At 37.0% G+C, this 27,272-nt stretch overlaps 1 protein-coding gene across 3 annotated transcripts; it reads left to right on the top strand.

Annotated features, from left to right (window-relative positions):
• myh11a (myosin, heavy chain 11a, smooth muscle) lies at positions 1-27,089 on the top strand. 3 transcript variants are annotated; one of them, XM_043241250.1, is made up of 43 exons: positions 1-154; positions 4,497-4,859; positions 5,857-6,013; positions 8,996-9,023; positions 11,466-11,565; positions 11,997-12,023; positions 14,552-14,644; positions 14,738-14,801; positions 14,926-15,024; positions 15,183-15,326; positions 15,424-15,519; positions 15,608-15,726; positions 15,876-16,028; positions 16,114-16,287; positions 16,440-16,613; positions 16,824-16,938; positions 17,175-17,368; positions 17,473-17,594; positions 17,788-17,857; positions 18,152-18,312; positions 18,393-18,501; positions 18,639-18,770; positions 18,855-19,061; positions 19,188-19,325; positions 19,420-19,543; positions 19,651-19,822; positions 19,932-20,144; positions 20,276-20,420; positions 20,521-20,727; positions 20,849-20,953; positions 21,065-21,217; positions 21,301-21,549; positions 21,651-21,863; positions 21,948-22,160; positions 22,236-22,397; positions 22,480-22,608; positions 22,839-22,927; positions 23,218-23,341; positions 23,444-23,652; positions 24,040-24,148; positions 24,303-24,475; positions 24,654-24,686; positions 25,852-25,987. In XM_043241250.1, the coding sequence occupies exons 2-42, from the start codon at positions 4,518-4,520 to the stop codon at positions 24,676-24,678; spliced, it is 5,832 nt and encodes a 1,943-aa protein (XP_043097185.1). In that variant the 5' UTR covers positions 1-154; positions 4,497-4,517; the 3' UTR covers positions 24,679-24,686; positions 25,852-25,987. The 3 variants fall into 3 exon arrangements, with proteins under 3 accessions (XP_043097185.1, XP_043097182.1, XP_043097184.1); XM_043241247.1 differs by lacking the exon at positions 24,654-24,686 and having other exon boundaries at positions 25,852-27,089; XM_043241249.1 differs by lacking the exons at positions 11,997-12,023; positions 24,654-24,686 and having other exon boundaries at positions 25,852-27,089.
• The last annotated feature ends 183 nt before the right edge of the window (positions 27,090-27,272 follow it).

Raw genomic sequence — 27,272 nt, 5'->3', positions numbered from 1 at the left:
ACTGTTCGGCCCCGCCCACTCATCCGCGTCTCAGTTTAAATGATGTTCTCATGCTTTTCTGTCTAATTTGGTTTGTTCGTCTTTGGAGTACCTCGCTGTCACGGGACTCTCCAAACCCTAACTTTCCAAATCGCTGCAAGTTTTCGTCAGAATTGTGAGTATACATCCATATTATTATAATTATTGTAAATATTGCATGCTTACTCTTTTAGCCGTGCGTGCGTGGATCGTTGTGATTGTGTGCCAGTACGTTCATTTTATTTCAGTGTCATATATGCAAAGAGCCCTTGCGTGCAGAGCTGAGCTTTTTTATTGTTATATTTTGCTGAATATTGAAACCTGAAGCTGTCAAGATTTCGTTGCTTTGAAATATGTTTCTGATAGTTATTTGATGCGTTATATTTCGCAAAAATAAAAATGGAAATTCTCTCAACATTTAGCCCACTCGATGAATATATTTCTTACGTGAAATATAAATGAATGTCAAGATATTAGTCACTCAGTCAGCATCTGTTTAGCGTTGTGCTCCACTGGAGAGAGAACTTATGTGAGTTTGAAACAGCATGAGGATGAAACAGAATCACTTTTTATTTCAATAACATAATTAAATGATTATTTTGTTGCACTGATCAAAGGCTTCCAACAACAAATCAGGCATCTACTGACCTTCTAGTCAAAACATCATCATAGAGTATGGAGATGTTAAGATAGAAAGCATGTCCGCTCTTTCAAGCAAAAGCTAGACTTCAGCTGAGGCTGTCAAAGGAAATGGCTGAGGAAAGTGCGTAGAATAAGAGAAACAGTGAGCCTGACAAACCAATGAGTTTCCTGTTCTCCAAATATGGTTGTCAAATGCAGTTTCTGCTGAACTTTGTGGTGAACAGCAGACAGTGTCAAATGATTGTCCTCTCGTTTCCCATTGTAGTGATGACATGCACAGAGAACCCAAGCGTAGACATTTGCATGAGAAAAAGATATCGAGATGAAGTAAAATGTAGTCACTCAACTCAGTACATAGTATGTTGTCATTTATCCATCTTTATTAGTTGCATAAACATTCTTAAGGCGTATTCTACAGTCATAAAGCAGAAAAACTTAACATTCATGTCCTTCTAAACCTCCCGTGCAGTTTAATAGAGAATAATCTGCCAACTAGTTAAAACAACTAAGCTGCCAAACCCTAAAAAGAATTCAAAAGTATCATACGATATTATAAAAGTGGCCCATTCAACTAAATTTCCAAATAATGCAATGCAATTATGCAAAATGCAAAAATAATGCAATGCAATCTTTGTGTAGCTGAAATTAAACTTTTGTGTTCCACAGAAAAACAAACTGGCTATAGAACTGCATGCAACAGAATAAATAATAACTGCATTTTCGCTTAAGTGTGAGTTAGCTGTGTAAATCTAAACTATTCTAATCCTTTGGTGAAATTCCTGTCAGCTTTTTTCAGAATGTCTTTCGTAGTGAAGGTAAAAGGTGTGTGCATGAGGCAGATGTTAGGTTTAATAAGGCTTGCTAGAAAAAGGAAGTGTAAGAGTTTTATTGCTAAGACTAGTAGACTAGTTTTTACCAGTTTACTTGCAGCTCCAGTTGTAAATTAGTTCATCCGTGTTTTTGACTTTAGCACACTTGTGGTCTGTCTTTAGGCTGTTTAGCTGATTGTTCCTCTTATGATGTAACGTAATTCTGCATCACCTGAAAGATTCCTGCTGGAACTCTTGATTATTTTTTAGAATCAGTAGCTGGACTAATGCCTAACCGCTTAATCCAGTGTTATCACAGATTCAGCATGTTTTGGTTAAAGAAAGTTTTTTATGGTTCTTAATGGCAAATGATGTTTAATGAGACTCATCTAGGAAGCATAATATTCAGTACATGCAACAGCTTTAAAGCTTGAGCCGTTGACCTCCTATGAACGTCCATCTCAATAAAACTGTTAACAGAAGAAACTAAAATGACACAGCTGCTCATGAGAAAAAGTAAGCCATATGTTTGGAATGAAAAAAGGATGAGGAGGAGTAGAGACGAGAGGAGAAAACCTTTCACAGGACCAGGGGTCACAAAAATCCATCCGCACAACACATGGTCACATGATCTTCTGGGCTTTGGGCCCACTTGAACGCAGGCCAAGGCTCATTCGCGCTACCTTTTACTTCAGTCATGTTAAAAAAGCTGAATTTCTTTCAAATAACATTTTAAGTTGTATTTTTGGACAGTACGTTTGGGGTGAAACGGCCGCTCCATAAAAACCTCTGCAAAAGCTCAATGATCTTCCAAGTGTTGACATGAAAGGACTTCCCAAACAGAGTGCTGTGAATCTATGTACAGGACACAGGAAATTCCCTCATTTAATTAAATCAGCTTATCATAGAAAAATATTGTTTGTTTGTCTCGCCCTCAAACAATTACAGGCCATTTAATGACTGTTTCCATCCGCTGTGTTTTCGATCTGGACGATTCCTAACGTTTAAGAAGTGCTCAATATTTTATACTTTCAGAATTTGTCAGCATTCATCTAAACATTTTTTCCACAACACGGACTCTGAAATGACACAAAAGATACGATTTTAAAGCAGAAAACAATAAAACAATTTAGTCATTATCCATGGTCAGTTGAGCAAGTGGTTTTAATTGTTATGCAAATAGTTAACCCAAAAATGAAAATTCTGTCATCATTTACTCACCCTCGATTACTTCCAAATCCTTATGAACACAAAGAAAGATATTTTTAAAAAAAGTATGTAACCAGGATGTTTTGGGTCACCATTTACTTCCATAGTATTTTTTTACTACTATGGAAGTCAATGGTGACCAAAACAGCCAGGTAGCCAGGAAATTTTGGAACTACTCGAGGATGAGTAAATGATGACAGAATTTCCATTTTTAGGTGAACTACTCCTTTAAGGTACAAGAAGTAAATTACTGGCAAACAGCCTGCTGGATACAATTTTATAATAAAAAAAATGAGTTGGCAGAAATTTCTTTAATGAACTCAAGTAAGTAGGTGGGAAAAAAGTTTTCCTGTTTTTACTGAGCCATTAGACCATACAATGTAAATTCACTAACAATGGATAGTTATAAATGTCAGAGGAAATTGGTTCATTTCTAAGGCGTAGCTTTGGAATTGTTTCCCCCAACTGCTTTTAAACTTCTATGGTTGCATGAACTCCAAAGCTGCACCTGCTGTTTGCCAACTCTACTGTACTTGAAAATACTTTTGTAAACTTCCCTATATCAGCCCACCAGAGGAAGGGAAGGGTGGGGGAAAGTGGCAGGAAAATCAGACCCCCTCCAGCCTCTGACTGTCCCTGCCTAATGTTATCATTTTGGAGTAAACTGCGAGTCCGGCTGTAGGCATACTATTCCCTATAAGGGCTTTGTTTGGGAGTTCACTTGCTTCTGCTGTTTAGGTCGACAGAGCGTCCACTGACTCGAAGGCAGCCTTATATGGTCATCACAGCACGGGACCACAGCTGAGCTCCAAAAGAAACAAGAAAAACAGCATTTGCTGTGGAGATTATCACATGATTATATATGTTTAGCCCACTGGGATGTTACAGTTTTTCGCCAGACTGAGTGGTTGTTTAATCAATACTGATAACATTTTTTTTTATATTTCCCAAGCATTTTCCCAGGCATTTTTCTTACCCTTTCATCTAAATAGGTGATAATAGTGGTGCCCCTCAGATCTCTGCAATGTTTGTCTAGCAATACTTTGGTTTGACTGGTGAACTTTGCACTGTAGTGTAAATGAATTCCATCCAGAACCAAAATTCGTCCATGAATGGTTGATGTTGCATATTCCATTAATATTAGGCCTTGCACACTGGGGGAGACCCCAATGTGGGTGTGGGTGTGTATAAGACCCCAATTGTAAATATCTTTTTTTAAAGGAATTAAGCAGGTAAAGGGTTTAAATGGATAGAGGGGAATGAAGAGAAAGAAACAAGAACAGTAAGAAGACAAAAACAATATATAATTTTGTAAAGTCATTACTTTGAAATGTTTGCAAGCAATATTTTTATTTTAAATATGTGCCCATTTAATCATATTTGTATGCTGAATATGTTAAAAATAAAATTGTTTAAAAGTTAATTACATCTTATCTTGCACTCTACTGTGGTGAAATGCACGCCTAATTTCTGTAAACAATAAACTCCCGCCTTCTTTGGTTTGATTGGTTATATCAATAATTAACTTTAGGGCAGCAATTTGACCATCAGAAATAAAAAAACGTTTAAAATATTTGTCGATTAACAAATATTTTGAAGAAAATTTGGCCACTTCTAGTTGTTTGGAAAGACCTCAATGTCCTAGAATAGTTTTCCACCCTTAGCATCTTGTATTTAATTAAAGTCTATTGCACAGATCCAATACTGTGGCCAATAATGTTAAAAATTATTATTAGTATTGCTGTAGGGTCATGCAGGTCAGAGAATGTGGTGTACAAAAATCATTGTTTAAAAATCAGTTTTTCTCCTACATTCTAGTTGTTGTAACCCAGCACCAAGATGACGAAAAAGACCCTGAGTGAGGACGAGAAATTCCTTTTCACGGACAGAGACTTCATTAACAGCCCTGTCGCCCAGGCTGATTGGTCAGCCAAAAAGCTGGTATGGGTCCCATCTGAGAAACATGGTTTCGAGTCGGCCAGCATCAAAGAGGAACGTGGAGAGGAGGTACTGGTGGAGCTGGTGGACAATGGAAAGAAAATCACAGTCAACAAGGATGACATCCAGAAGATGAACCCACCCAAATTCAGCAAGGTGGAGGATATGGCAGAACTGACCTGCCTGAATGAAGCATCTGTTCTCCACAACCTGAGGGAAAGGTACTTCTCTGGACTCATCTATGTGAGTATGCCATAGTGCATTTAAGTTATATTTTAACTAAAATAATGCTTAATAAATTAGATTAAAAGATGCGACTCATTTTTGCAAAGTTGCCTGCATACATCTCTTCTTTGATTATGAGCATATTTTTTAATCTCTGAATTAAAAATGTCAAGGTGATAAAACTGCAGATATCATAAGAGACTGATTAAAGGCAAGAAATGCTTGTATATAAACCCTAGAGTAAAAAAATACCAGCAAAGGCAGTTATGTTATTAGTAATGTAATATAACAATTTTGAAAACAACTCTTAAATGTAAGAGACGGAAGAGACAGACAGAATTGAATGGTCTTTTAATGGAGTTTTATTCTTGCAAGAAGAATTTTAATGATATTTAACCAGTAATAATTATTAAATTATAATAATAGTAATAATAATAATAAATATTATTAGAAGTCTTGAACTTTTGTTGAAAATGGTATGTTTTAAATGTTTTTTCATAACTAAATGAAGCTTTATTACATAACACAGCTGCTAACATTACTAATATATAAAACATAGTGCATAACATATTGTTATCAGCAAATGTATAACATTTATTAATAACTCATTGTGGCCAAACCAAGGCTAAAAAAAAATTTAAGTGACAATAAATAGGTTAAATCGTGATTTACAAGTGCTTAAACTTAAGAAAAAGGAACTATACATTTCCCAAGGATGAACGGTTATATATAACTTTCACTGGCCTCCAATGTTTGCATTCTGGTAACAAACCATTAGTTAACCACTTTTTTTTGCTTTGAGGAACAGGAGTCTTCCATATGGAATATGCATTACCTCAGCTTTCAAATGTTTTGAGTTATAATATACAGACTCAAGCCAAACATCCTTAAATGTATATTTTATGACACGTTGCACGACTCATTACTGCGCTGCCATGTCTCCTTGATGTTCTTTACTTGATGGATTCATAAAACTTCATATACAGTGGAAAACCAAGATGTTATCTTTCTGCAGACATACTCCGGGCTGTTTTGCGTGGTGGTAAACCCCTATAAAATGCTGCCAATCTACTCTGAGAAGATCATTGAAATGTACAAAGGCAAAAAGCGGCACGAGGTTCCTCCCCATATCTACTCCATCACGGACAATGCTTACAGGAACATGATGCAAGGTGAGGCCTGGCCCGCTGAACATTGACACATCTCAGTCTTTGGATTTCACAATAGCCATTGTCTTTGAAGCTTCAAAGAAACTTCAAGTGCATCCAAAAAGCATTTTTATTTCACAAATTGGCAACAGAACAGTGTAGGATCTGCAGATACCAGTGAGCTCTTTAAATGTCATTCGTGTTTGCTGAAATGAAGTGTGACAGCTTATATTTCCAGGTCAGTCAATGGTGTGAGGAGCGCATACACACATGTGTCAGCAGGTCACACGTCTAATGCCATTTTAACACTTTCGAAACGATTTTAAAAAGCTACTGTTACCCACAGGAGTTTGAAACTGCAACATAAAGTGAAATGAGGTGCTAAATGAAAAGAAGAATATCTGCAAGATATTTTGCACATCAGTAAACTTGTGTTACAGAATATCTCAGAAACTGGTATCTTGCAGAAACTGAAACGTGCAGGAAATTGCTTTTAAAAAGCAGAAGTATGAATATGCGTTGTCAAGCTGTTCCTCTAGAGTAATTTTGCTAAGTTCAGATCTGATTAAATTACACTGTTTACATTACACAAGGGCCGAACAATCAACATCAAACACTGTAAATTGAAGCAGATCATTGCACAATGTCATGTTATGTTCACAATGAGACTCATTTCCTGCTTTATGAGGACCGATGATAACAGTTCAAAAATGTTAACAGCCCAAAATTAGTCCAGTTATATAGCACCTAAACACCACATGACAAGACATCTTTAATATGCCTTGACGGATTCCTACAGTAGCTATATCCTGTTGCAGCTGATGAAGAGTAAAAATCCAGTATGATTAGCCATGAGCGTCAGTATTCACATTCCTGCTCAGGCTTACACTGATCTCTCTTTGAAGTCCAGCAAGGTTCACATGCTTGACCGAGTGGTGTAGCCTTGTCGTAATTTGAAACATCAGAATGAGATAGAAAGGAATGAGATTGTTTTTAGTTAATTTATAATAGTTTTATTTAGGATTCTGTAGGTTTCATGGATTGTCCCTGACTGTGCCTTTAAGTGAATCAGAGTGCATGACACAGTTGCAAGGTCACCGCATTTTAATAACAATCCAAACAAACATGCTACATTATAGTATGAGCTGTTTGTAATGTAGCTTACTAGGGTAGGGTAACTCTACCCCGAAATTAAAATTTTGTCATTAATCACTTACTCTTTTGTTGTTCCAACCCGTAAAATCTTTGTTTATATTCAGAAAACAATTTAAGATATTTTTTGAATAACGACTTTATTTAAAGATTCGGCACTGAAACATCTCTGTAGTGCCATTTTGGCCAGCATCCAGTGTACGCACATAACGTATGCAGTTCTGTGCTAGACGCAGTGGAAAGATATGTCTTGTATGTGTATTTATGCTTTGATTTGCACAAACAGCGTATCTTTGTATGGTGTCTAATACAGTACATAATGTGCGTACACTGGATGCTGTCCAAAATGGTGCTACAGTGACATTACGGTGGCAAATCTTTGAATAAAGTCGTAATTTTCATTTTCTTTCCATGCAAAAATTATTGTCATAGCTTCATAATATTATGATTCAACCAGATAGTAATCAGCAAGTCGATTGGACAGTCACAAACCTCCCAGTTTTCATCAAAAATATCTTAAATTTTGTTCCGAAGAACAACAGGGGGGTAAGTGATTAATGACATGAAATGTTCATTTTGGGGTGGAATAATTCTTTAACTAATATTAATTAAAATATAAAACTTTACATATAAATAGATAAAGAATGCTAAAAAAAGAACAAATCTTAAAGCTTAGACCTTGTTTCATACCAGAAGTAACCTGCTCTGTTTTGTTTGATGGTGGGTTGTCAGTTTCCTCTTTGTACCCTGTATTTTTCACTGTGTGAGAACATGATGTGTAGTGTGAAAGAGGCAGATATAGCCATATGTTTTTGTGAAGCATCAATTCAATTCTACATTGCTTTGCCACTGTGCCGTTATTTAAAAGATTGTGAAATTAAAACCAGTTTACTGTTTAAACTGGTATATCGCCCATCACTAATTTATGATAATACATGTATTGGGTTTGGATCTATAGGTTCATTGTTGTAAATAGCTTTTTAATAGCTGGATAATACCTGCGCATCTTGCGTCAAACTGTCTGGCTGAGGTGCAGTTTCCCCATCGGTGTGTTTAGGTGTGGTTTTCTGTGTTCTGAATGCCTCGATTTGTGCCTTAATTAGGAAGAAACAAGGGAACAAGACTTCATGTTGTATGTGGAAACCTGCCCAGCTTAAGTCATATCCAAAATGAGCAATAGTCATTCATTGTGTTTACAACAGAAGACGTTCTATAGTACTTGAGCAGAACCAGCGAGTTCACATTCAGCTGATTAGATGGTTGGGTGTTCGCCCAGCCTCCAGGATCATAGATAAGAACCAAGCTCTATTTGAATTTGAAGGATGAATTCATTCACTTAGAATTGTTCAGAGAGGATCATATTTAGTTTGACTTAATCAAATGCATCTTTAATGAATTATCCAGTAATATGTTTTGGGTTTATTTTTATTCCGCTTTCTGAACAATCATTGATGAACGGTCAGGATTAAAAAACTTTAAATGGAGCCAAGATAATCTGAGAAGCTTTTCTAAGTTTAGCAGCATGAATCAATATTTGTCCCATTGCTGAACTCAGTATGAATTGTGTTGCATCTCCCAAGAGAAGAGTGGAGTTGATTTCTTTTTTTTAAGCAAATCAAATTGCTGCACTGAAAATGAAAGATTATTAGATTACGTACATTATTGGATGCTGTAATAGCAATGGTATTCATCACAGACCAGTTTAGTTACTCAAGAACCTTTCCCCCGTAGGCTTAAAAGCAGTCCTTATTTATTTCATGATGTTCAAAAATGAAATGGTATACTGTCTTGCAGTTGAGCACCAGCCTGACAGTTTCCTTGGGTTGTTGTAATGCCTGTCATTTCTTTCCACAGATCGAGAGGACCAGTCTATTCTTTGCACGTGAGTTCTTTTTCATTGTTTTATTTGCATCACTGAAATGACTAACAAGTCTAACAAGTATCCCCTGCTGTATCTCAGTTGTACAGTTATGGGAAGTCACTATATAAATTAAACTTTTTAGCAGCATTATAGTACTGCTTTTCAACCAGGATGTCAAACTTTGTAAAGTGTATAAGTAAAATAAAAAAATAAAATACATACAATAAAACCTCATTTCATAAAATACATCACATTTCATATGCATAAACCATAATAATAGCCCCACCCCCTCAACAACTTTTAATATTGTTCTAATTGAAAACGCAGTTCTTGAATCACAAAATGAATCACGGTTAATTCAATTATTATCATAAAAATTATCATAATTAAATGAATAAATTTTAATTATTTTAATTAAAACAAAAAGTTTGACAACAACTGCCTTTTTCATAATTACAGCTGAAATATATTATCCCTTATAAACATTTGAATAACCTTGAGAATCTAAAATTTGTTAGTGTCTTTAAATTTGTTAAAAATTTGAAATGTTTTTTCTTCATTTTCTTTTAACACACAGCATTTTAATCACCCTGCAGATGAAGCCATATGATGTTACTCAGTGTCATCTGACAGTGGTTAATGGCATGTCCTCCGTGTTGCTGGTTATTGTTTACATTCCTGAAAAAAGTAAACAGATTTGACAAATGTAGACTAATGATAAACACATTAAGCCCATTTTAATATAATATTTAACAATTAAAATGTGGCAGCAACCACATCATGGTTAGTAGACATAATTTCAACTAGTAGAGTCCTTCTACTAGTACATGTTTTTCAAAAAGTCCTTAGCAGTGGGAACAAGGCAGATGAACCCCAAGGGTCATGTCTCCTCAGACTCGGCCTACTCACAGGAAATGTGCCCCCTGTCCTGATTCTAAATCCGGATCAAGCATGTTGGCTTCATTTATGCTTGTTTTTGAGTCATTGCTGGGCATTTGGCTCGCATCTCTGCAGGACCCATAACAAAACATGGACTGTACTATAAAAAAAAACATGCGAAAATAGCTGTAGCTCCACTGAAAAGACTTAAACTGATGTTCACGGGCGATATCATTGTTTTTCATCTGTGTGATAATGAAATAGCTGTGAAATATGAGGATGTTAAAATAAAATGGTGTTGATTCGATGTGTCAGTGTGGGAGGCACCCATAGATACTTTTTGCAAACTTCCTCTGAGTGTAGAATAGGAAATGGAAGCCATTTAAACTGCTCTAGGGCAACGGTTGCTAGGGCACAGAATTCTCTAATGACATCAGGATGTTTCCATTTGGCCCAGCGCTCTCATGGAGACATTTTTTTTTGAGGCTGTCTCAGAGTTTTTGGGAGATTGGGAATGACCACCCAAAGAATAGCCTATTTTTTTTTTTAAATGGACACAAATGGATTGTTAAAAAAACACTGATCTGATGCCTCTAAGAAAAATCCATGTTTTCCCATACCTCTTATCCAATGAGGTGTATGGGAATATTCCAGTACTTCGATCACCATTTGGCAATAGTAACCATAACCATCATGAATTTATTTAATGTATCATAAATGGTCAAAAACAGTGGATCTACAAGCAATGCAGTATAAAGTGCCCCATAAAATAGCTTTATATGTGTTGAGTGAACTGATCTGAGGGCATCCTGCTCCTGCCAAAGAACCAGCCCTTGGGCTGCAGCAGGGCCTGTGGATCCCAGACTTTTCCTAATTTCCTAATATGGAAATGTTAGCTTGTCAGAACAAAGGTTCAGTCACATCTCTTTCCTATCATAGAAGGCAATAGTGCACTGTGACCCCGTGTTACAAGGTAAAAATTTGCTGAAAAATTAGCTTTCATTTCATACATAACATAAATTAAAAAAAAAACATTATTTTAAATTTTAATAATGATTTTAATTTGCTTTTTAAAAATAAATGCAGCCTTGGTAAACATAAGAGATGTCAAAAACATTTTAGTGTTTGAGTTAGAGATATTTCAAACGAGGTTTCTCCTAATGATTTATAATTTTCTCTATATCTCTGTTCATGTGTTTTGTATTCACCTCCATTACTTTTCCTCTGTTGATGGTCATAAATATAGTGGTCAAACTGAAAAAATACATCACCTTTTTTACACAGCAAATACATAGCAAGTATATAGTATATACTGTATATATATATATATATATATATATATATATATATATATATATATATATATATATATATATATATATATATATATATATATATATATATATATATATATAAGTCTCAAGACACTGATTTTTAGGACATTAACACAGAACCAAAACCTAATCTCACTTAAAACTCTAATATTGTTATATTGATGCCTCATTTTGAGGCATGGTATTTCAAACATAGGTGTTATTGAATGAAAGAACACAGTTTTGTCATTTACTGTTGTTTTCTTCCTAGTGGTGAATCAGGTGCCGGGAAGACAGAAAACACCAAGAAAGTCATCCAGTATTTAGCTGTAGTGGCCTCGTCCCACAAAGGCAAGAAAGACACAAGCGCTGTAAGTACAAACAGTCTGAAAATCTTCGATAACCTCTGTCTTCTTCTCAAGCCAGTTCTTATGGGTTCAGTCATCACTATTTGCCCTTGCTTTGACCCCATTCTTTTAAATCAGAGTCTGACGTTCTGAATCCTTTCATAATTACTAAAGTAATGATGTGCAAAGGTCAAACTGTGAACAGATAAGAACACTCCTTTCAGTCTTTAATGTTTGCTATCATATCCCATCTATCACAAGATTATCCTGGCTCCTGTACTGGCTCTTATTTTGCCTGATACTGAAAAATGTTTTGATTATATGCTGCTGAGTCATTTGTATCTCAAGGAAATCGAGACTTCTACAAATGCTACAGGAAAACCAGTGAATGCAACAGAATGCTCTTAGTTTATGCTTATCTAATGACAATTTCCTTAATGAATTTCCTCAAATAGCAACATACAGGACAACAGTTTGCCTATGTGAGTAAAAAAGGATTGTGCAAAACTCCTTCTTGTGTGGGTTTGAGAGTTTGCATGCTTGAGTTTCTCACTGAGAGTGACATTAGACAAGTCTTACATGGAGGGACCCTCTAAACAAACCACCCGTACGACTACTGTTCAAATGATTGAAGACAATGTACCAAAGAGCTTCAGTGTTCGCATGTTTAAAAATCATTACATAAAAATAATGAAATCAAGATTATGCCGTTAGATCACGTGTGTGCCATTCCCCCATATGAGATGTGGTTAACTTTTTCTTTGCCAGAGCGGACGCCTGGCATTGAAACGGTCTGTCTGAGCACAGTGTGTGTGCATGCCAACGTATAGCCTTTTGAATTGTTGATCTTATATCCTTTCTCGTTTTTCCTTGATCACTTATTAATCTGCCACAGGTTAATGTGCATCATCTGTCAAGCTCATATGTGTGTGCATTAGAAATATAAATACCATCTCAGTGTAGATCTGCGCTAATGTGTACGATACTTAAGATATGTAAGGAAGCCAAAATATATGCACACATTATAGCTGGTTTAAGGACATTTTATGCATGACTGCCATGCATATGAGCTTAAAAGGGATGCCCATAATAGCTGTTCTTGGTTCCTAAAGTAGTTTCGTTACACTTGAATGCACTACTTGAAATTTACTAAACACTTCTTCTGATATCCTTTTTATCATGTAAGAATAATGTATTTATTTGGGCTCTGAAAAGTTCAAGGTTGAAATTTTTAGTGTTTTTTTTTTCTTTCAGTGAAACTTAAATGAGGTGAATTGTATTTTGGTGAGAGAGAACATCAGAGTATGTGAGTGGAGTGAATTAAGAGTTATTTTCGCTCTAGGTTTATTATTTCCCTCTTGTTGTTCGATCTCCACTGACTGGCCTGAGGAACCTCAGAGTTTGCACCCAATTATTTTTCCTACTGTGTTCTCTCATGTTTTCTAACTTCATGAACATTTATCCAAAACGATGATCCATTAGAGTGTATGTGTATTTTAAAAGTTTGTATCTGAAAGTACTTATCTGGAAGATTAGACTTTAGTTTAATGCAAAAAGAATTTTATGTTACATTTACCTGACAATCATACACTAAAAAAGTTTTACCATTGCATTTTTTGTTTCATTGGCATCTGTTCACAAAAACATTCGCACAGATCCATAAAAATGCTGTAATATGTACGTCAAACCAGTAGTTGTAAATACAAAGAAACACAAAGTGTCTGTATGTCAAAACCTAGCATATTTTAGGCACCCAAAATTAATGACCAAAAAACATAAGTTTTAGGGTTTTAGTTCAAAACAATGTTGTCTAAATGCCCCCTTTACAGTCATCTACTGCACCGTTTGTCATGAATTTTTACTAAACATTTTTCATTTTTGTTTTCTTTTGAGAGCTTAATAGTACATCAAAATTGTTTAAAATTTATTGATTTCTTGCTAGCATGCAACTGTACTGTGGATTAATTAATTAATTTGTTATATTTGCTATGGAGAATAACGCAACTTCGCTACACATTCCTCTTCTGTTCCACACCACTCACATACTCTAACTGGAACTCTGTGGACCGATGAAGCTGTCATCTCTTAGCTGACATGCTTTGCCCTGAAATCTGTCAGATTCAGCCAAGTGCTTTATAAATGTTGATACTACCAACTCTGTCCTCTTTCTTCCCAGCAATCTTTCTGTCAACAGTCTCTCTGTCTCCATCATTCTAAATGTCACTTCTTCTCCTTCTTTTCTAGTTTACTTTATTTTTCTTTGTCAGTGTCTGAAGCTATCAGCGATCTTCTTTCCTTCTCAGCAGCAAGCTGTCTCTGGTAGATATCTTCTTTTTCTAGATTTTGTATTTTTTTTTATACTCAGTAAGAAAGTAATTGAAAGTTTGTGTCACGGTTGAAACCCTTTTCTGCCTCGTTTAAGTCTAAAAATGAGAATCTAATTATGTGGTCAAATAACACCAGAGGCTTTGTGATGCTCTCTAAGGACTGTTTCATCCCACTGAGTAACTTATATCTTCTTAAGTGAACGCTTAAAGATTTATTACTGAGATCCATTTCAAGAACCACATTAATATGTCCTTTCTCTACATGCTTAGCATGACCTCAACCAATCTTCTTGATATCCTTGTATAAGGTGGACATGCTTGGCAGAGCTTCTAGTTGTATAAAATTTGGCGGCGAATAGATCAGCATTCTTTTGATCTAAAGGGATTATGCCCATCTAAATGGACATGACCTAATTTTTTATGCTCTGTTTAAGGTACTTGAATCTTAAGTATCTGAAATTATTTGTGGCAAAATGTATTACATTTCGAAATTTTGTTCTGCCAGAACAATTATTTATTAATTTAGAATTAAGAAGTTGTATTGTCTATTCTAAAGGAGGCCCTTCCGTTAGTTGTCTTCTGATTTTCCAATCCTCTGGCATGTCCCATTCTTTTTTTTTTTTTCTTCCAAGAATTGTTTTCTATGAAATGATTCTCATTACTTTCTAACCCTGGTACTGTAGGGTGAGCTGGAAAAGCAACTACTGCAAGCCAATCCAATTCTAGAGGCCTTTGGCAATGCCAAGACCATCAAGAATGACAATTCTTCACGATTTGTAAGTTTGCAAATGCTGTATGATAGCAGATTTTTTACCTTTGGTCAGCCAAGACTGTAATCAATTAATGGTTGCAAAATAATTTCTTTACAGGGCAAATTCATCCGCATTAACTTTGATGTGACAGGTTTCATAGTTGGAGCCAACATAGAGACCTGTATCCTTGATTGCTTATATAAACCATACAGATCAATCTCACATCCTGAATTAATAAACAATTAAAATATCAATTGAAACATTTTATCTCAGCAAAGTTTCACCTTAATGTCCAAATCATTCAGATCTGTTGGAGAAATCTCGTTGTATCAGACAAGCAAAAACTGAAAGAGCTTTCCACATCTTCTACTACATGGTAGCTGGAACAAAGGACAAATTGCGCGGTAGGTGAAGACCCTTCAATATGTCGGCATATGGTGATGTTATTCATTGGATATTTAACAAATGACAGACAAACTGAGATTTATAGATGCAGGGATATTCTTGCTTGAATTTTACTGTTGCTGGAATATGTCATGTGATTTTTATTCTCTACTGGCAGAGGAGCTTTTGCTTGAAAACTTCAACAACTATCGTTTCCTCTCGGCTGGTCATGTTCAGATTCCAGGCAACCAAGATGATGAAATGTATGAAGAAACCATGGAGGCCATGGATATCATGGGTTTCACTGTTGAAGAAAGAGCGGGTATTAAATGCAGTGAAAAATACACATGGTTTCCTTAAAACATTTTCTAGTTATTAAGAGTTTAGCAATTCTGAGAAATTATATTTCATTTTGGCAGATGTCCTCAGAGTTGTCTCAACTGTGCTTCAGTTGGGTAACATTGAGTTCAAGAAAGAGAGGAACCAGGAACAGGCAACCATGCCAGACAACACAGGTCAGAAACACTGGGAAATTGCCACATTAAAGACTTCTCAGACTAATATAAATCAGTAAATGACTGCTGAAATGCGTCTCATTCGCAGCTGCCCAGAAAGTTTGCCATCTCCAAGGGATTAATGTGACAGACTTCACAAGAGCCATTCTGACACCACGTATAAAAGTGGGTCGTGAAGTTGTGCAGAAGGCCCAAACCAAAGAACAGGTGAAGAGAGTATATAGTTGTGTTGCAAATGTACAGATGTCAAATGTGTGTAATGTCACTCAGATCTTTAATGAAACTGGAATCCTATGCATGATTATCATTATGGAAATACATATAGTACAAACAATAGTATACTTTTCCCTCTACAGGCTGATTTTGCCATTGAAGCTTTAGCTAAAGCCATGTATGAACGTTTGTTCCGTTGGATCCTTCTAAGAGTTAATAAGGCACTGGACAAAACAAAACGTCAGGGTGCCTCATTCCTTGGGATCTTGGACATTGCTGGCTTTGAGATCTTTGAGGTTTGAGAAAACCAAAAGAAAATAATTACATTTGGTAAAAAAATTAAGTATTAAGGCTAATGGCTTATACTGCTCTCTCCTTCAGGACAATTCCTTTGAGCAGCTCTGCATCAACTATACCAACGAGAAGCTTCAGCAGCTGTTCAACCACACCATGTTCATCCTGGAGCAGGAGGAGTACCAGCGTGAAGGCATCGAATGGAACTTTATTGACTTTGGGCTGGATTTGCAACCTTGCATCGAGCTTATTGAAAGGCCGGTAAGTTTGAGTCTGTGTAGATTTGCAGGAACATAATGATTATTGCAACTGCTGTAACAGGCTCACTTTTGTTGCAAGTCTTATGTCTGAAGTAATGATGTCTTGTTGTTACAGAATGTAATGTCACTCACTTTACTGAAACTCCCCCACAGAACAATCCTCCAGGTATCCTGGCTCTGTTGGATGAAGAATGTTGGTTTCCAAAGGCAACAGATGTCTCCTTTGTGGAGAAACTTTGCAACACTCATGTTAATCATACTAAGTTTGCTAAACCTAAGCAACTGAAGGACAAGACAGAATTCTCTGTGTTTCACTATGCTGGACGGGTGAGTTCAGAATTAAAGGAAAGATTTATTTATTGATTTACTTCTGGAGAGTATTGGGATCCATGCATTAATAACCCAGTCATATTCAGAACAGGCCAGCTTAAATTTGGTGGAGATTGTTAACAAAAGGAGGACGTACACAGTTTATTCTTAGTGAATTTTTCACTCTGTATTGAATATTATGACCCAGACCTACCCTTTCTCATTTAGGTTGACTACAATGCCACAGCTTGGCTGACCAAGAACATGGACCCCTTAAATGACAATGTTACCGCGCTGCTCAATAATTCCTCCAATCCATTTGTTCAAGATCTTTGGAAGGATGGTCAGTATTAGCTATACATGCTTTGCAGTATCTAAAAACTACATGTACAGCTGATCACAATTACTAAAACCCAGTCAGTTGTGAACAAGCTTTGTGTATGTTAATAATTTGTCACAAATAGAAACATGATATACATGTTTTTTGTTTTGGTAATCATAGCACAATACTGCATAAAAAGAGGGGGTAAAAATTGGGTGAACAAGCAATTGCTGACATCTATATTTTTCATTTCTCAGCTGACCGTGTGGTTGGATTGGAAACCATTGCCAAAATGTCAGACAGCCTTGCACCTGGTGCGTCTAAAACCAAGAAGGGCATGTTCCGTACTGTGGGCCAGCTTTACAAAGAGTCTTTGGCCAAACTAATGACCACACTGCACAATACGCAGCCAAACTTTGTCCGCTGTATTATCCCTAACCACGAGAAACGGGTAAGTCACTACTGTATACCAAATACTGTTTGGGAAAAAGGTTAATTTTCAGTCTAGTTTGCATCTGTCTGTATACATGTTGAAGGGACTTTTTTTTCCTTCAGGCAGGAAAGTTGGATGCCCATCTGGTGCTTGAACAGTTGAGATGTAATGGTGTGCTAGAGGGTATTCGTATCTGCCGCCAAGGATTTCCTAACAGAATTGTCTTTCAAGAGTTCAGACAGAGGTGGGTAGCTTTGTTATTTTTGATTGAGCTTTTCATTTATTGAGACTAACTGTCTTATTTACGTGGCTAACTGCGTAACAGTATTCAGAATCAGATTCACAGCATATATAAAAATACCTGGATTCCAATTTGCAGTACAATACATGTGGATCAATACATATACTCTTTTTTTTTCTTTTACCTTGACATTTAGATATGAAATCTTGGCACCAAGTGCTATTCCAAAGGGCTTCATGGATGGCAAGCAGGCCTGCTGCCTAATGGTAAGATGGTTTAAATCTTGTGAATAAGGAATGTCATAGAAAGTCTTCTCTTTTTTGCAAAAAGAATTTCTTCAGTCAGAAAGTTTCAGATGCAAAATAAGACTTTATTGCTTAAGGAAGCCAAGATGCTATTCACATTTTTATATAGTCCAACAATGATTTCATCATCATCTTTTACTCTTCTTTTCTTCTTTGAATTTTCCCAGTATTCTGGATTTGAGTTATTTCATCACTCTGCTAACTTGTATCTTTAATTGTGGCATCCAGTCTACTCATACCTAACCCTCTCTTTAGATCAAGCACCTTGACCTGGACCCAAATCTGTACCGTATTGGTCAGAGCAAAATCTTCTTCCGCACAGGAGTCCTGGCCCAGCTTGAAGAGGAGCGTGACCTGAAGATCACAGTCATTATCATTGCCTTCCAGGCACAGGCCAGGGGCTTCCTAGCTAGAAAGTGGGTAGAGTTTATAAATACAGTATTTTTCAAAATGATAAATTTCAATTTCAGTTATTCTTATTTAAAATTATGTGCAGGGCCTTTGCTAAGAGGCAGCAACAGCTAACAGCTATGAAGGTGATCCAGAGGAACTGTGCTGCTTATCTGAAACTCAGGAACTGGCAGTGGTGGAGACTCTTCACCAAGGTAAATCATTTTTTATTTTCTAAATGTATTACTTTCCTGTAACTGGTTGAACATGGTGCAAAAATCTGGTTTCTTAGTAATATATTAAATAGTTTCTGTTAGTATTCATTTAAACTTGTTTTCTTCAATGCCCACAGGTAAAGCCTCTCCTCCAGGTGACACGCCAAGAAGAGGAGATGAGTCTGAAGGAAGAGGAGCTCCAAAGAGCCAAAGAATCTGCACAAAAATTTGAGATAGAGCTAAAAGATGTTTCACTGAAACATGTACAGGTCTGACGAAATCCTGACTTTGTATTCTTTGGTTTGGTAGTAATTGATCATACTGATTAAACAATATAATAATTTTGTCTGTAGCTTATGGATGAAAGGAACCAGCTCCAGGAGAAGCTGCAAGCTGAGACAGAACTCTACGCAGAGGCTGAGGAAATGAGAGTACGGTTAGCTACCAAAAAACAAGAACTTGAGGAGATCTTGCATGAGATGGAGGCTAGGTTGGAGGAAGAGGAGGATCGTGGTGCAGCCCTACAACTGGAAAAGAAGAAAATGCATGATCAGATCAAAGTAGGTTTTCATTTATTGGTTTTCCTTCACAGGAAACAAGAACTTGTTCAAATTCACAACTTAGATATCTTTAAACCCTTCTATTTAGTCCATGTCTCTCTCTTCTCTCTATAATAATGTTCTAAGGATCTTGAGGAACATCTTGAGGAGGAAGAAGATGCTCGTCAGAAACTGCAACTGGAGAAGGTTACCTGTGATGCCAAAATCAAGAAGCTAGAAGATGATATCCTGGTGATGGACGACCAAAATAACAAATTACAGAAGGTTTAATTTTAACAAATTAGATATTTCTTATTGTTTTAAGATGACATATTTTGATGGAAATTGAAGTGTTCAATTTTAAGTACTTTATTTGCAGGAGAGGAAGATTTTAGAAGAAAGGGTAGCAGACTTTAGTTCAAACCTTGCTGAAGAAGAAGAAAAATCCAAAAACCTGACAAAGCTAAAGAATAAGCACGAGTCAATGATCTCAGAACTGGAGGGTTTGTCCATTATTTACTTTTGATAATGTTTTTCTGGAAATCAATCAAATTTATGTTGAATTCATTTAATTGAGTTATAAGTGATAATACCTTTATATCATCTATAGTGCGCTTGAAGAAAGAGGAAAAGACTCGACAGGAGCTGGAAAAAGCCAAGAGAAAGTTGGAAGGTGAATCAAATGACCTTCAGGAGCAGATTGCTGACCTTCAAGCTCAGATTGCTGATCTGAAAGCCCAGCTTGCTAAAAAAGAGGAGGAACTTCAAGCTGCACTGGCACGGTATACAGATCTTTAAAGTAAAATGTGAAATGCGATTTTGTTTTTTGTTTTTTTGTATATTATTTGTATATTATTTAAACACAATTAATTTAATCCCTTCGCATGTCAGATTGGAGGATGAGACAGCTCAGAAAAACAATGCACTGAAGAAGATCAGAGAGCTGGAGGGACACATCTCTGATCTTCAGGAAGATCTAGAATCAGAGCGGGCTGCCCGGAATAAGGCTGAAAAAAACAAAAGAGACTTGGGAGAAGAGCTTGAAGCCCTCAAATCAGAGCTGGAGGACACACTGGACACCACAGCCACTCAGCAGGAGCTCAGGTGTGTGTAGACAAAAATCTGCAAGATCTGCATTTTAATCTGACATGTATTGTACTGATTTAATATAGCACAATTTGAGAGAAGGTTTACTAGACACCATTGACCTGATTATCAGGATGTTTTTTTTTCAGGGCCAAACGTGAGCAAGAGGTTACTCTTTTGAAGAGAGCCATGGAGGAGGAGAGCCGTGTCCATGAGGCGCAGGTGCAGGAGATGAGACAGAAACATACCCAAGCTTTGGAGGAGCTTACAGAGCAACTGGAGCAGTCTAAGAGGGTAGGCAACAATATCAAAGATCAATGTCTATTCTGTTCATATGTTTACATTCTGAAGAACTCCAAGTGCTAATGTAAAATATATATGAAATGCTTCTTAGGTAAAGTCAAACCTGGAGAAAGCCAAGCAAGTTCTGGAGAAGGAAACATCAGAACTCCATGTGGAGATCCGTTCTCTTACCCAGAGCAAACAGGATGTTGAACACAAAAGAAAGAAAGTGGAAGGACAGCTTGCTGATCTGCAGTCTCGTTTCAATGACAGCGAGAGACAGAAAGCTGAGCTGGGGGATCGGGTCTCTAAAATCACTGTGAGTGATGGCAGAGGATATATTATTAGATATATTAATGTGACTTTTGGGAGAACTTACTGTACAACATGTTTGTTACTTCAAACATCTTGTGTATTTCATATGTTTATGGCTCTGGCAGGTGGAACTAGAGAGTGTCACTAACCTTCTTAATGAAGCAGAGGGGAAGAACATCAAACTTAGCAAGGATGTGGCTAGCTTAACTTCTCAAGTTCAAGATACACAGGTATGTGCAATGTTATGTAGTGTTCATTGATTTATAGCTTCAAAGCAGACGCATAATTTAGCAACGTGAAAAGGATTTGCGTTGTTGGCTGACTTGTATTGACATTTTTAGGAGTTGCTGGCTGAAGAGACAAGACAAAAGCTCCAGTTCTCAACCAAACTACGTCAAACGGAGGATGACCGTAATGCCCTTCAGGAGCAGCTTGAGGAGGAAGCAGAAGCAAAGAGGAATGTGGAGAGGCACGTTTCGACACTGAACATTCAGGTAAGGTTAACATTAGGATGAATAATGGTCATGCTTGATTAAAGCCTCAATATTTACATCTTGAATATCCCTTGTGTTCACAGCTCGCTGACTTCAAGAAAAAGCTGGATGAGGTGTCAGGTAATGTTGAACTTTTAGAAGAAGGCAAGAAGCGACTACAGAGAGACCTGGAGACAGCCAATACTCAGTTTGAGGAGAAGGCAGCAGCTTACGACAAGCTTGAAAAGACAAAGAACCGACTGCAACAGGAGCTTGAGGACACGTTGATGGATTTGGACAACCAGAGGCAGCTGGTGTCCAACCTTGAGAAGAAACAGAAGAAGTTTGATCAGGTTTCTGATTGCTTCTCAAAATATTACACACTATGTCTGCTAAATAAAGTAGTTTTGCCATTGGATGTGGGTGTATCTTCATTTCTTCCGTTTTCTTTTAGATGCTTGCAGAAGAGAAGAGCATCTCTAATAAGTATGCAGATGAGCGAGATCGCGCAGAGGCTGAGGCCAGAGAGAAAGAGACCAAAGCTCTGTCTTTAGCTAGAGCTCTTGAAGAAGCCCAAGAAGCCCGTGAGGAGCTCGAAAGAGCCAATAAAGCCCTTCGTGCTGAAATGGAGGACCTGGTCAGCTCCAAAGATGATGTGGGCAAGAATGTAAGTTCAAATACTGTAAATCACTTTCCATTAAGGTCATTGCAAGGTCAGAGAAATTTCAATCAAACTTATTTTTAATTTTAGGTACATGAGCTTGAGAAGTCCAAACGTGGCCTAGAGGCTCAGGTAGAAGAGATGAAGACTCAGTTGGAAGAGCTGGAGGATGAATTGCAGGCTGCAGAGGATGCCAAACTACGTCTGGAAGTCAACATGCAGGCTCTGAAGGCCCAGTTTGAGCGAGATCTCCAGGGAAGAGATGAGCAAGGAGAGGAGAAGAAGAGGCAGTTGATCAAACAGGTGCAGTACTGCTTTTTCACTAAGACTTTGACTTCCATAACATAGATGGGTTTAGATGGACATCTTAACCAACAGGTGCGTGAGCTGGAAACTGAACTCGAAGATGAGCGTAAGCAAAGGACTGCAATAGCTGCTTCCAAGAAGAAAATGGAGGGAGACTTAAAGGACCTTGAGGGCCAGATTGAAACATCTAACAAGGGACGAGAAGAGGCGATCAAGCAGCTTCGCAAGCTCCAGGTGAAATTTGTAACAAAAGTACTAAAATCCATATATATACAGAGTAATTTAGTAATTGTATAAGCATGTTTTTACAACTTAGGCTCAAATGAAAGACTTCCAAAGAGAGCTTGATGATGCTCGAGCTGCCAGGGAGGAAGTTTTATCCAGTGCCAAGGAGAATGAGAGGAAAGCCAAGACTTTGGAGGCTGAACTTCTACAGATGCAAGAGGTGAGGCTACTATGAATAACATACTGAGCCAGTTTGTCCAGAGATGTATATGGGGCTGTTTATTCAAACAAATGTTTTATTTCCAAGCTAGTACAATTCTAGCTAAATTAAGGTTTCCCAAACAAGGGCTCACTGAAACTTTGTCACTTTGCTCACTCACTCTGGCGGCAATTGAATTGCATGGTTGTCTCATCATTATTGAAGAATTCTGTTAAATTCTTTAAATGTAGGACTTGGCAGCAGCTGAGAGGGCTAAAAAGCAAGCTGAAGCTGAGAGAGATGAACTGGCTGACGAGTTGGCCAGCAATGCATCTGGAAAGTGAGTATGACAAATAAAATATCATAGAAATATTTGAATCCTGTGGAATTCATTATAATCCTCTGATAAATTGACTTCCGTTGGAACATGTGGTTCACTGTTACAATTAATGGTAGGCATTCTTTAGTGTGACTGTTTGTACAGGAACAGAGTGTAGCTCTAGATTTCAGTTGTGAAATAGCTCACTTTTAGACATAGCAGCACAGTTTGTGTACCACAACACTGGGGCAAAAATGCTCTTCAAGCACATTCTGATTGAAACTAATATGTGGTTTGACTGAACCTCAAAGATCTGCACTGGCTGATGAAAAGAGACGGCTAGAAGCGAAGATCCAACAGCTGGAGGAAGAGCTGGAGGAGGAGCAGGGCAATATGGAGATGCTTAATGACAAGCTGAGAAAGAGTGTCCAGCAGGTATTTGAATTTAAGAATTTTGAGAATGGAAATGCCATAACAGAGACAGGACATTTGTATGAAAACCATGTCATTTCCTTAAATGTTTTCTTCATCCTTTAGGTTGACCAACTTACCAACGAGCTCCAGGCCGAACGCACCACATCCCAAAAGAACGAGAGTGCCAGGCAGTTGATGGAGAGGCAGAATAAAGAGCTGAAAGCTAAACTCCAGGAGATGGAGAACCAAGTGAAATCCAAATTTAAGTCCTCCATTTCTGCTCTTGAAGCCAAAGTGGCACAACTGGAGGAACAGCTTGAGCAGGAGAGCAGGTGAGTCTTTTATTATAACAAAGGATTCCAATCAAAAAGTTAAAAAGTTATCACAAATCATATTTTTATATTAAGATGCCTTAACTACTATGTTCTATAACAATAAGTACAGTACAATGTAGTTATTGAGGTCATAAAAATATGTATTAAATTCTTCGTTCATAAACAGTTTGTACATGTGATTTTTCTTTGCTTCTTTCATGGTTGTAATAATATTTCGCAATATTGCTGTTTTTTATCAAATAAATGCTGCCTTGTTGAGCATAAGAAAGACTCATTTTTTTAAGTTTTTTAATCTTACCAAGCACAAACTTTTAAAGCATAGTTCATGTAGATCTCATGATGGCTTTTTTGATGGTTTGTAACTGATGTTTCTTTAAAATACAGAGATAAGCAGAACACAGCAAAGGCAGTTCGCCAGAAGGATAAGAAGCTGAAGGATTTGATGATCCAAGTGGAAGATGAACGAAAACAAGCAGAACAATATAAAGACCAGGTTACCCATACAGCAGCTTATGCTCTCCTATTCCTATACATTTCAGATAAAGTTTCAGGATCATTCCTACATTGAAAAGAAAAATTATTCTGTAATTCACCATAGTACTAGAATGTAGTGTGTGCTTGACCTGAGAAGTGTTTTGTTTTCACAGGCGGATAAGGCAAATGTACGTGTCAAACAGCTGAAGAGACAGTTAGAAGAGAGCGAGGAAGAGTCCCAGCGAATCACCGCGGCCCGCAGAAAGCTTCAGAGAGAGCTGGATGAGGCCACAGAAGCCAATGATGCCATGAGCCGTGAGGTCTCTTCCCTCAAGAGCAAACTCAGGTACACTTAACGCTCCCAAGACATGACTCAGCACCCCAAAACTACTGAAATCTTTGGGCAGTAACTGCTCTTTTAGACAAAGCTTTGAGCAAATTCCCAGCACTTGTAGCGCAGCCCAAATCCCTTCCATTTATATAAACTGCAAACCGAAGATTGTCTATCTCTGTCTATGTTGCAGAGGCAATCCTGAACCCACACAGTGACTATGCAGGTACCTCTGTGCTCAAAAGTTGACACAGAAGATGTACTTCTCACAAATCTTTCCTTTTACCTGCCACAAATATATTTCCTGTCTGCGAGAGTGAAATATGGTATATTACATATACTTAGGTTTTGCTGAGTACACACATAAGGTATGATAAGTAGCTTATTTAATGAAAATTCTGTCAACATTTACTCACGCACATCATTACAAACCCATTAGACTTTGTATATAGTCAAAACGCAAATGATCGCAATCATAAAAAAATTCAAGAGACTTCTGTCCCTCCACTGAAGCTCAACTGAACTAGCATATTTTGACCATATTTCCCTCTTCTCCCAAAGCATGGTTCGATTTTCTGAACCAACCTCATTTAACCTGTTTACAGGTTTGCAAATGAGGTTTTAACGCTGCCTTTAACCTCTTACAAATCTAATGTCTAATACCACTTTCCACTGTAAAAGATGCTTATGGCTGTATTCTGGTGATATGTTTATTAGGACTCTGGTGAAGAAGTGATTTATCTCTGTATTTCAGGTGCACATCTGAGTACTCCACACCAGCCATTTATCAATCAAACAAAAGCAGACAGTTACATTACTCTAGTTTTCCTTATATGCTTTTAAATTCTTAACATCTTTTAAATCAAGCACTCTGTGATGACTATTCAGTATACTAAACTTTTGAAGCAACACTATGGAACTTATGGTAAAACACTGTGTAACCTGGTAAAAACTGCATTCCAATGGGGTAGAGTACACTTTTATGGCAGGGTTCCCCTAATAACAGTAGCATTTAAGGGCTTAAGTATCACATTATGGGGGTAAAAAATCTCCTTATGTCTACAGCAATTCATGGAGGTATGTGTTACTTCCTGGTCTCTTGGCATAAACATATCTGGGTTTACTTTTTCGCAAGAGACGATATACGTAACAATAACTACAATATCACTGCAGTATCCAAAAGAAATGAACACTAGAGGCAGTAAAACTTTCACTCCTTTTCACGTATTCCATGCAGTTGCTTATTGGTAGATCACACAGCTACACTGGCTTCTTCCGAGCTTTGTGAACAGATTAGGTTTAAAAAAGGTTTAAAAACTTAAAGTTGAACGCAAATGAACGAGGTAGAAAGTCTATTTGATTTTATGCTAAGATTTGTTGTAACATTTCAGGCGAGGCAATGAGCCATCCTCCTTCAGCAGTACACCGAGGCGCTCAGGTGGTGGCAGACGGGGAATGATTGACAGCTCAGATGCCGCAGAGGATGATGCGGACATGCAGGGCGACTACAATGGAACCAAATCTAATGAATAGATGCCTCTCGCCATACTACTCAAACATTCTTATCTTTAAAAAAAGAACATTTTATCAAAAAACACAATTTTCTTTTACAATGGTCATCATTTAGATTATGTTTGACTGCAGCAAAGCACGGCTGTTTGACCAGGCATTTGGCCATTTATGATTTAATAGTATCTTCTTTTTTTTTTACCACAACCCTTACATTTTCTGTTGCAGCTGCAGATCTGCTCATATTCCAAAAAAGCACCACAAGACTTGATATTCCTTTTTCAGGTCATTTAATTATTCTTAAACATCTGAATGACATTTAGGTATTGGGTATTAAAGACCATCTGTGTTGTCGTTTTTGTCTCAATTACGGGTAAATGGCTGTTCACTGTTTTTTATCGCATAACTGTTCCTCAATATATTGCACTTTCTCATTTATTTGGTAGGGCTATATATTCCCACAATGCATACAGCACAGCTCAGAAATTTTTTAAAAAAAAAAAAAAAGCAATTCTACAGGACACTTTGACAGTTTTTTCCCCCCAACATTAATAACTAGTGTGTCATGGTGTCAGGTTTACTGAATTATAATTACTGTAGAGACACCAAGTAAATGTGGTTATTGAAATGAAGTAGACTGCAGCCTCAAGAAAGTGTCCTAAATGTAACATTTCAATGAATGTGTGTGCTGTGCCAGTAACATAATTATAAATCTTGCAAAACTTCACTTCCTTATTATACAGTCAGGTACCTTGAAAGCTGTGTCATTTTCTATAATATTTTAAGTTCCCTCTGAATGTTTGATAAAAGTATTAAGTATATAAAAGAGATGTTTTAACAGACTTTAATGCAACTCTTTCAATATTTGAAATAGACACACTGAAAGCAATTAAAATCCATTCTGTCAAATGTATATTGACAGAAAATGCCTGTAAAAGAACTTTGAAATTATATAAATATATATATATATAATTTTATTTTTCCAAAAATTTCACTTGGCACAAACAATTTACAGGATGTTGGGTATGACATTTCATTGAATTTATTCACTTTATCTACTTTTATCTATTAATTTGTGAAACCACATGCACATAAAATAAAGTCTGAAAAGGAAAAAAAATGTTTTTGTGTCTTTAAATCACATTTACATGTCAAAATGGGAGCTACAATGGCTTGTTTGGTAAGATATTTAACTTTAAAGCACACAATCAAGCCTCAAATAACCTTTTAAATAAAACGTTCAAATTCTTGAACATGTTTTATGCTTTATTTATAAACAAAGTATGTAATTTCTTTCTAACAG

Source organism: Puntigrus tetrazona, chromosome 6 (assembly GCF_018831695.1).
Source record: "Puntigrus tetrazona isolate hp1 chromosome 6, ASM1883169v1, whole genome shotgun sequence".
Classification (NCBI taxonomy): domain Eukaryota; kingdom Metazoa; phylum Chordata; class Actinopteri; order Cypriniformes; family Cyprinidae; genus Puntigrus; species Puntigrus tetrazona.
Note: the sequence above shows the minus strand (reverse complement) of the source record. Positions and strands in the feature narration are given on the sequence as shown.

What these genes read in the sequence shown, in the direction of transcription:
- myh11a (XM_043241247.1), top strand. Translation starts at nt 4,518, where the DNA reads ATGACGAAAAAGACCCTGAGTGAGGACGAGAAATTCCTTTTCACGGAC. An exon ending in CACTGTTGAAGAAAGAGCGG is followed by an intron (nt 15,327 to 15,423) that starts GTATTAAATGCA and finishes TCATTTTGGCAG; the next exon opens with ATGTCCTCAGAGTTGTCTCA. An exon ending in AATGATCTCAGAACTGGAGG is followed by an intron (nt 19,544 to 19,650) that starts GTTTGTCCATTA and finishes TATCATCTATAG; the next exon opens with TGCGCTTGAAGAAAGAGGAA.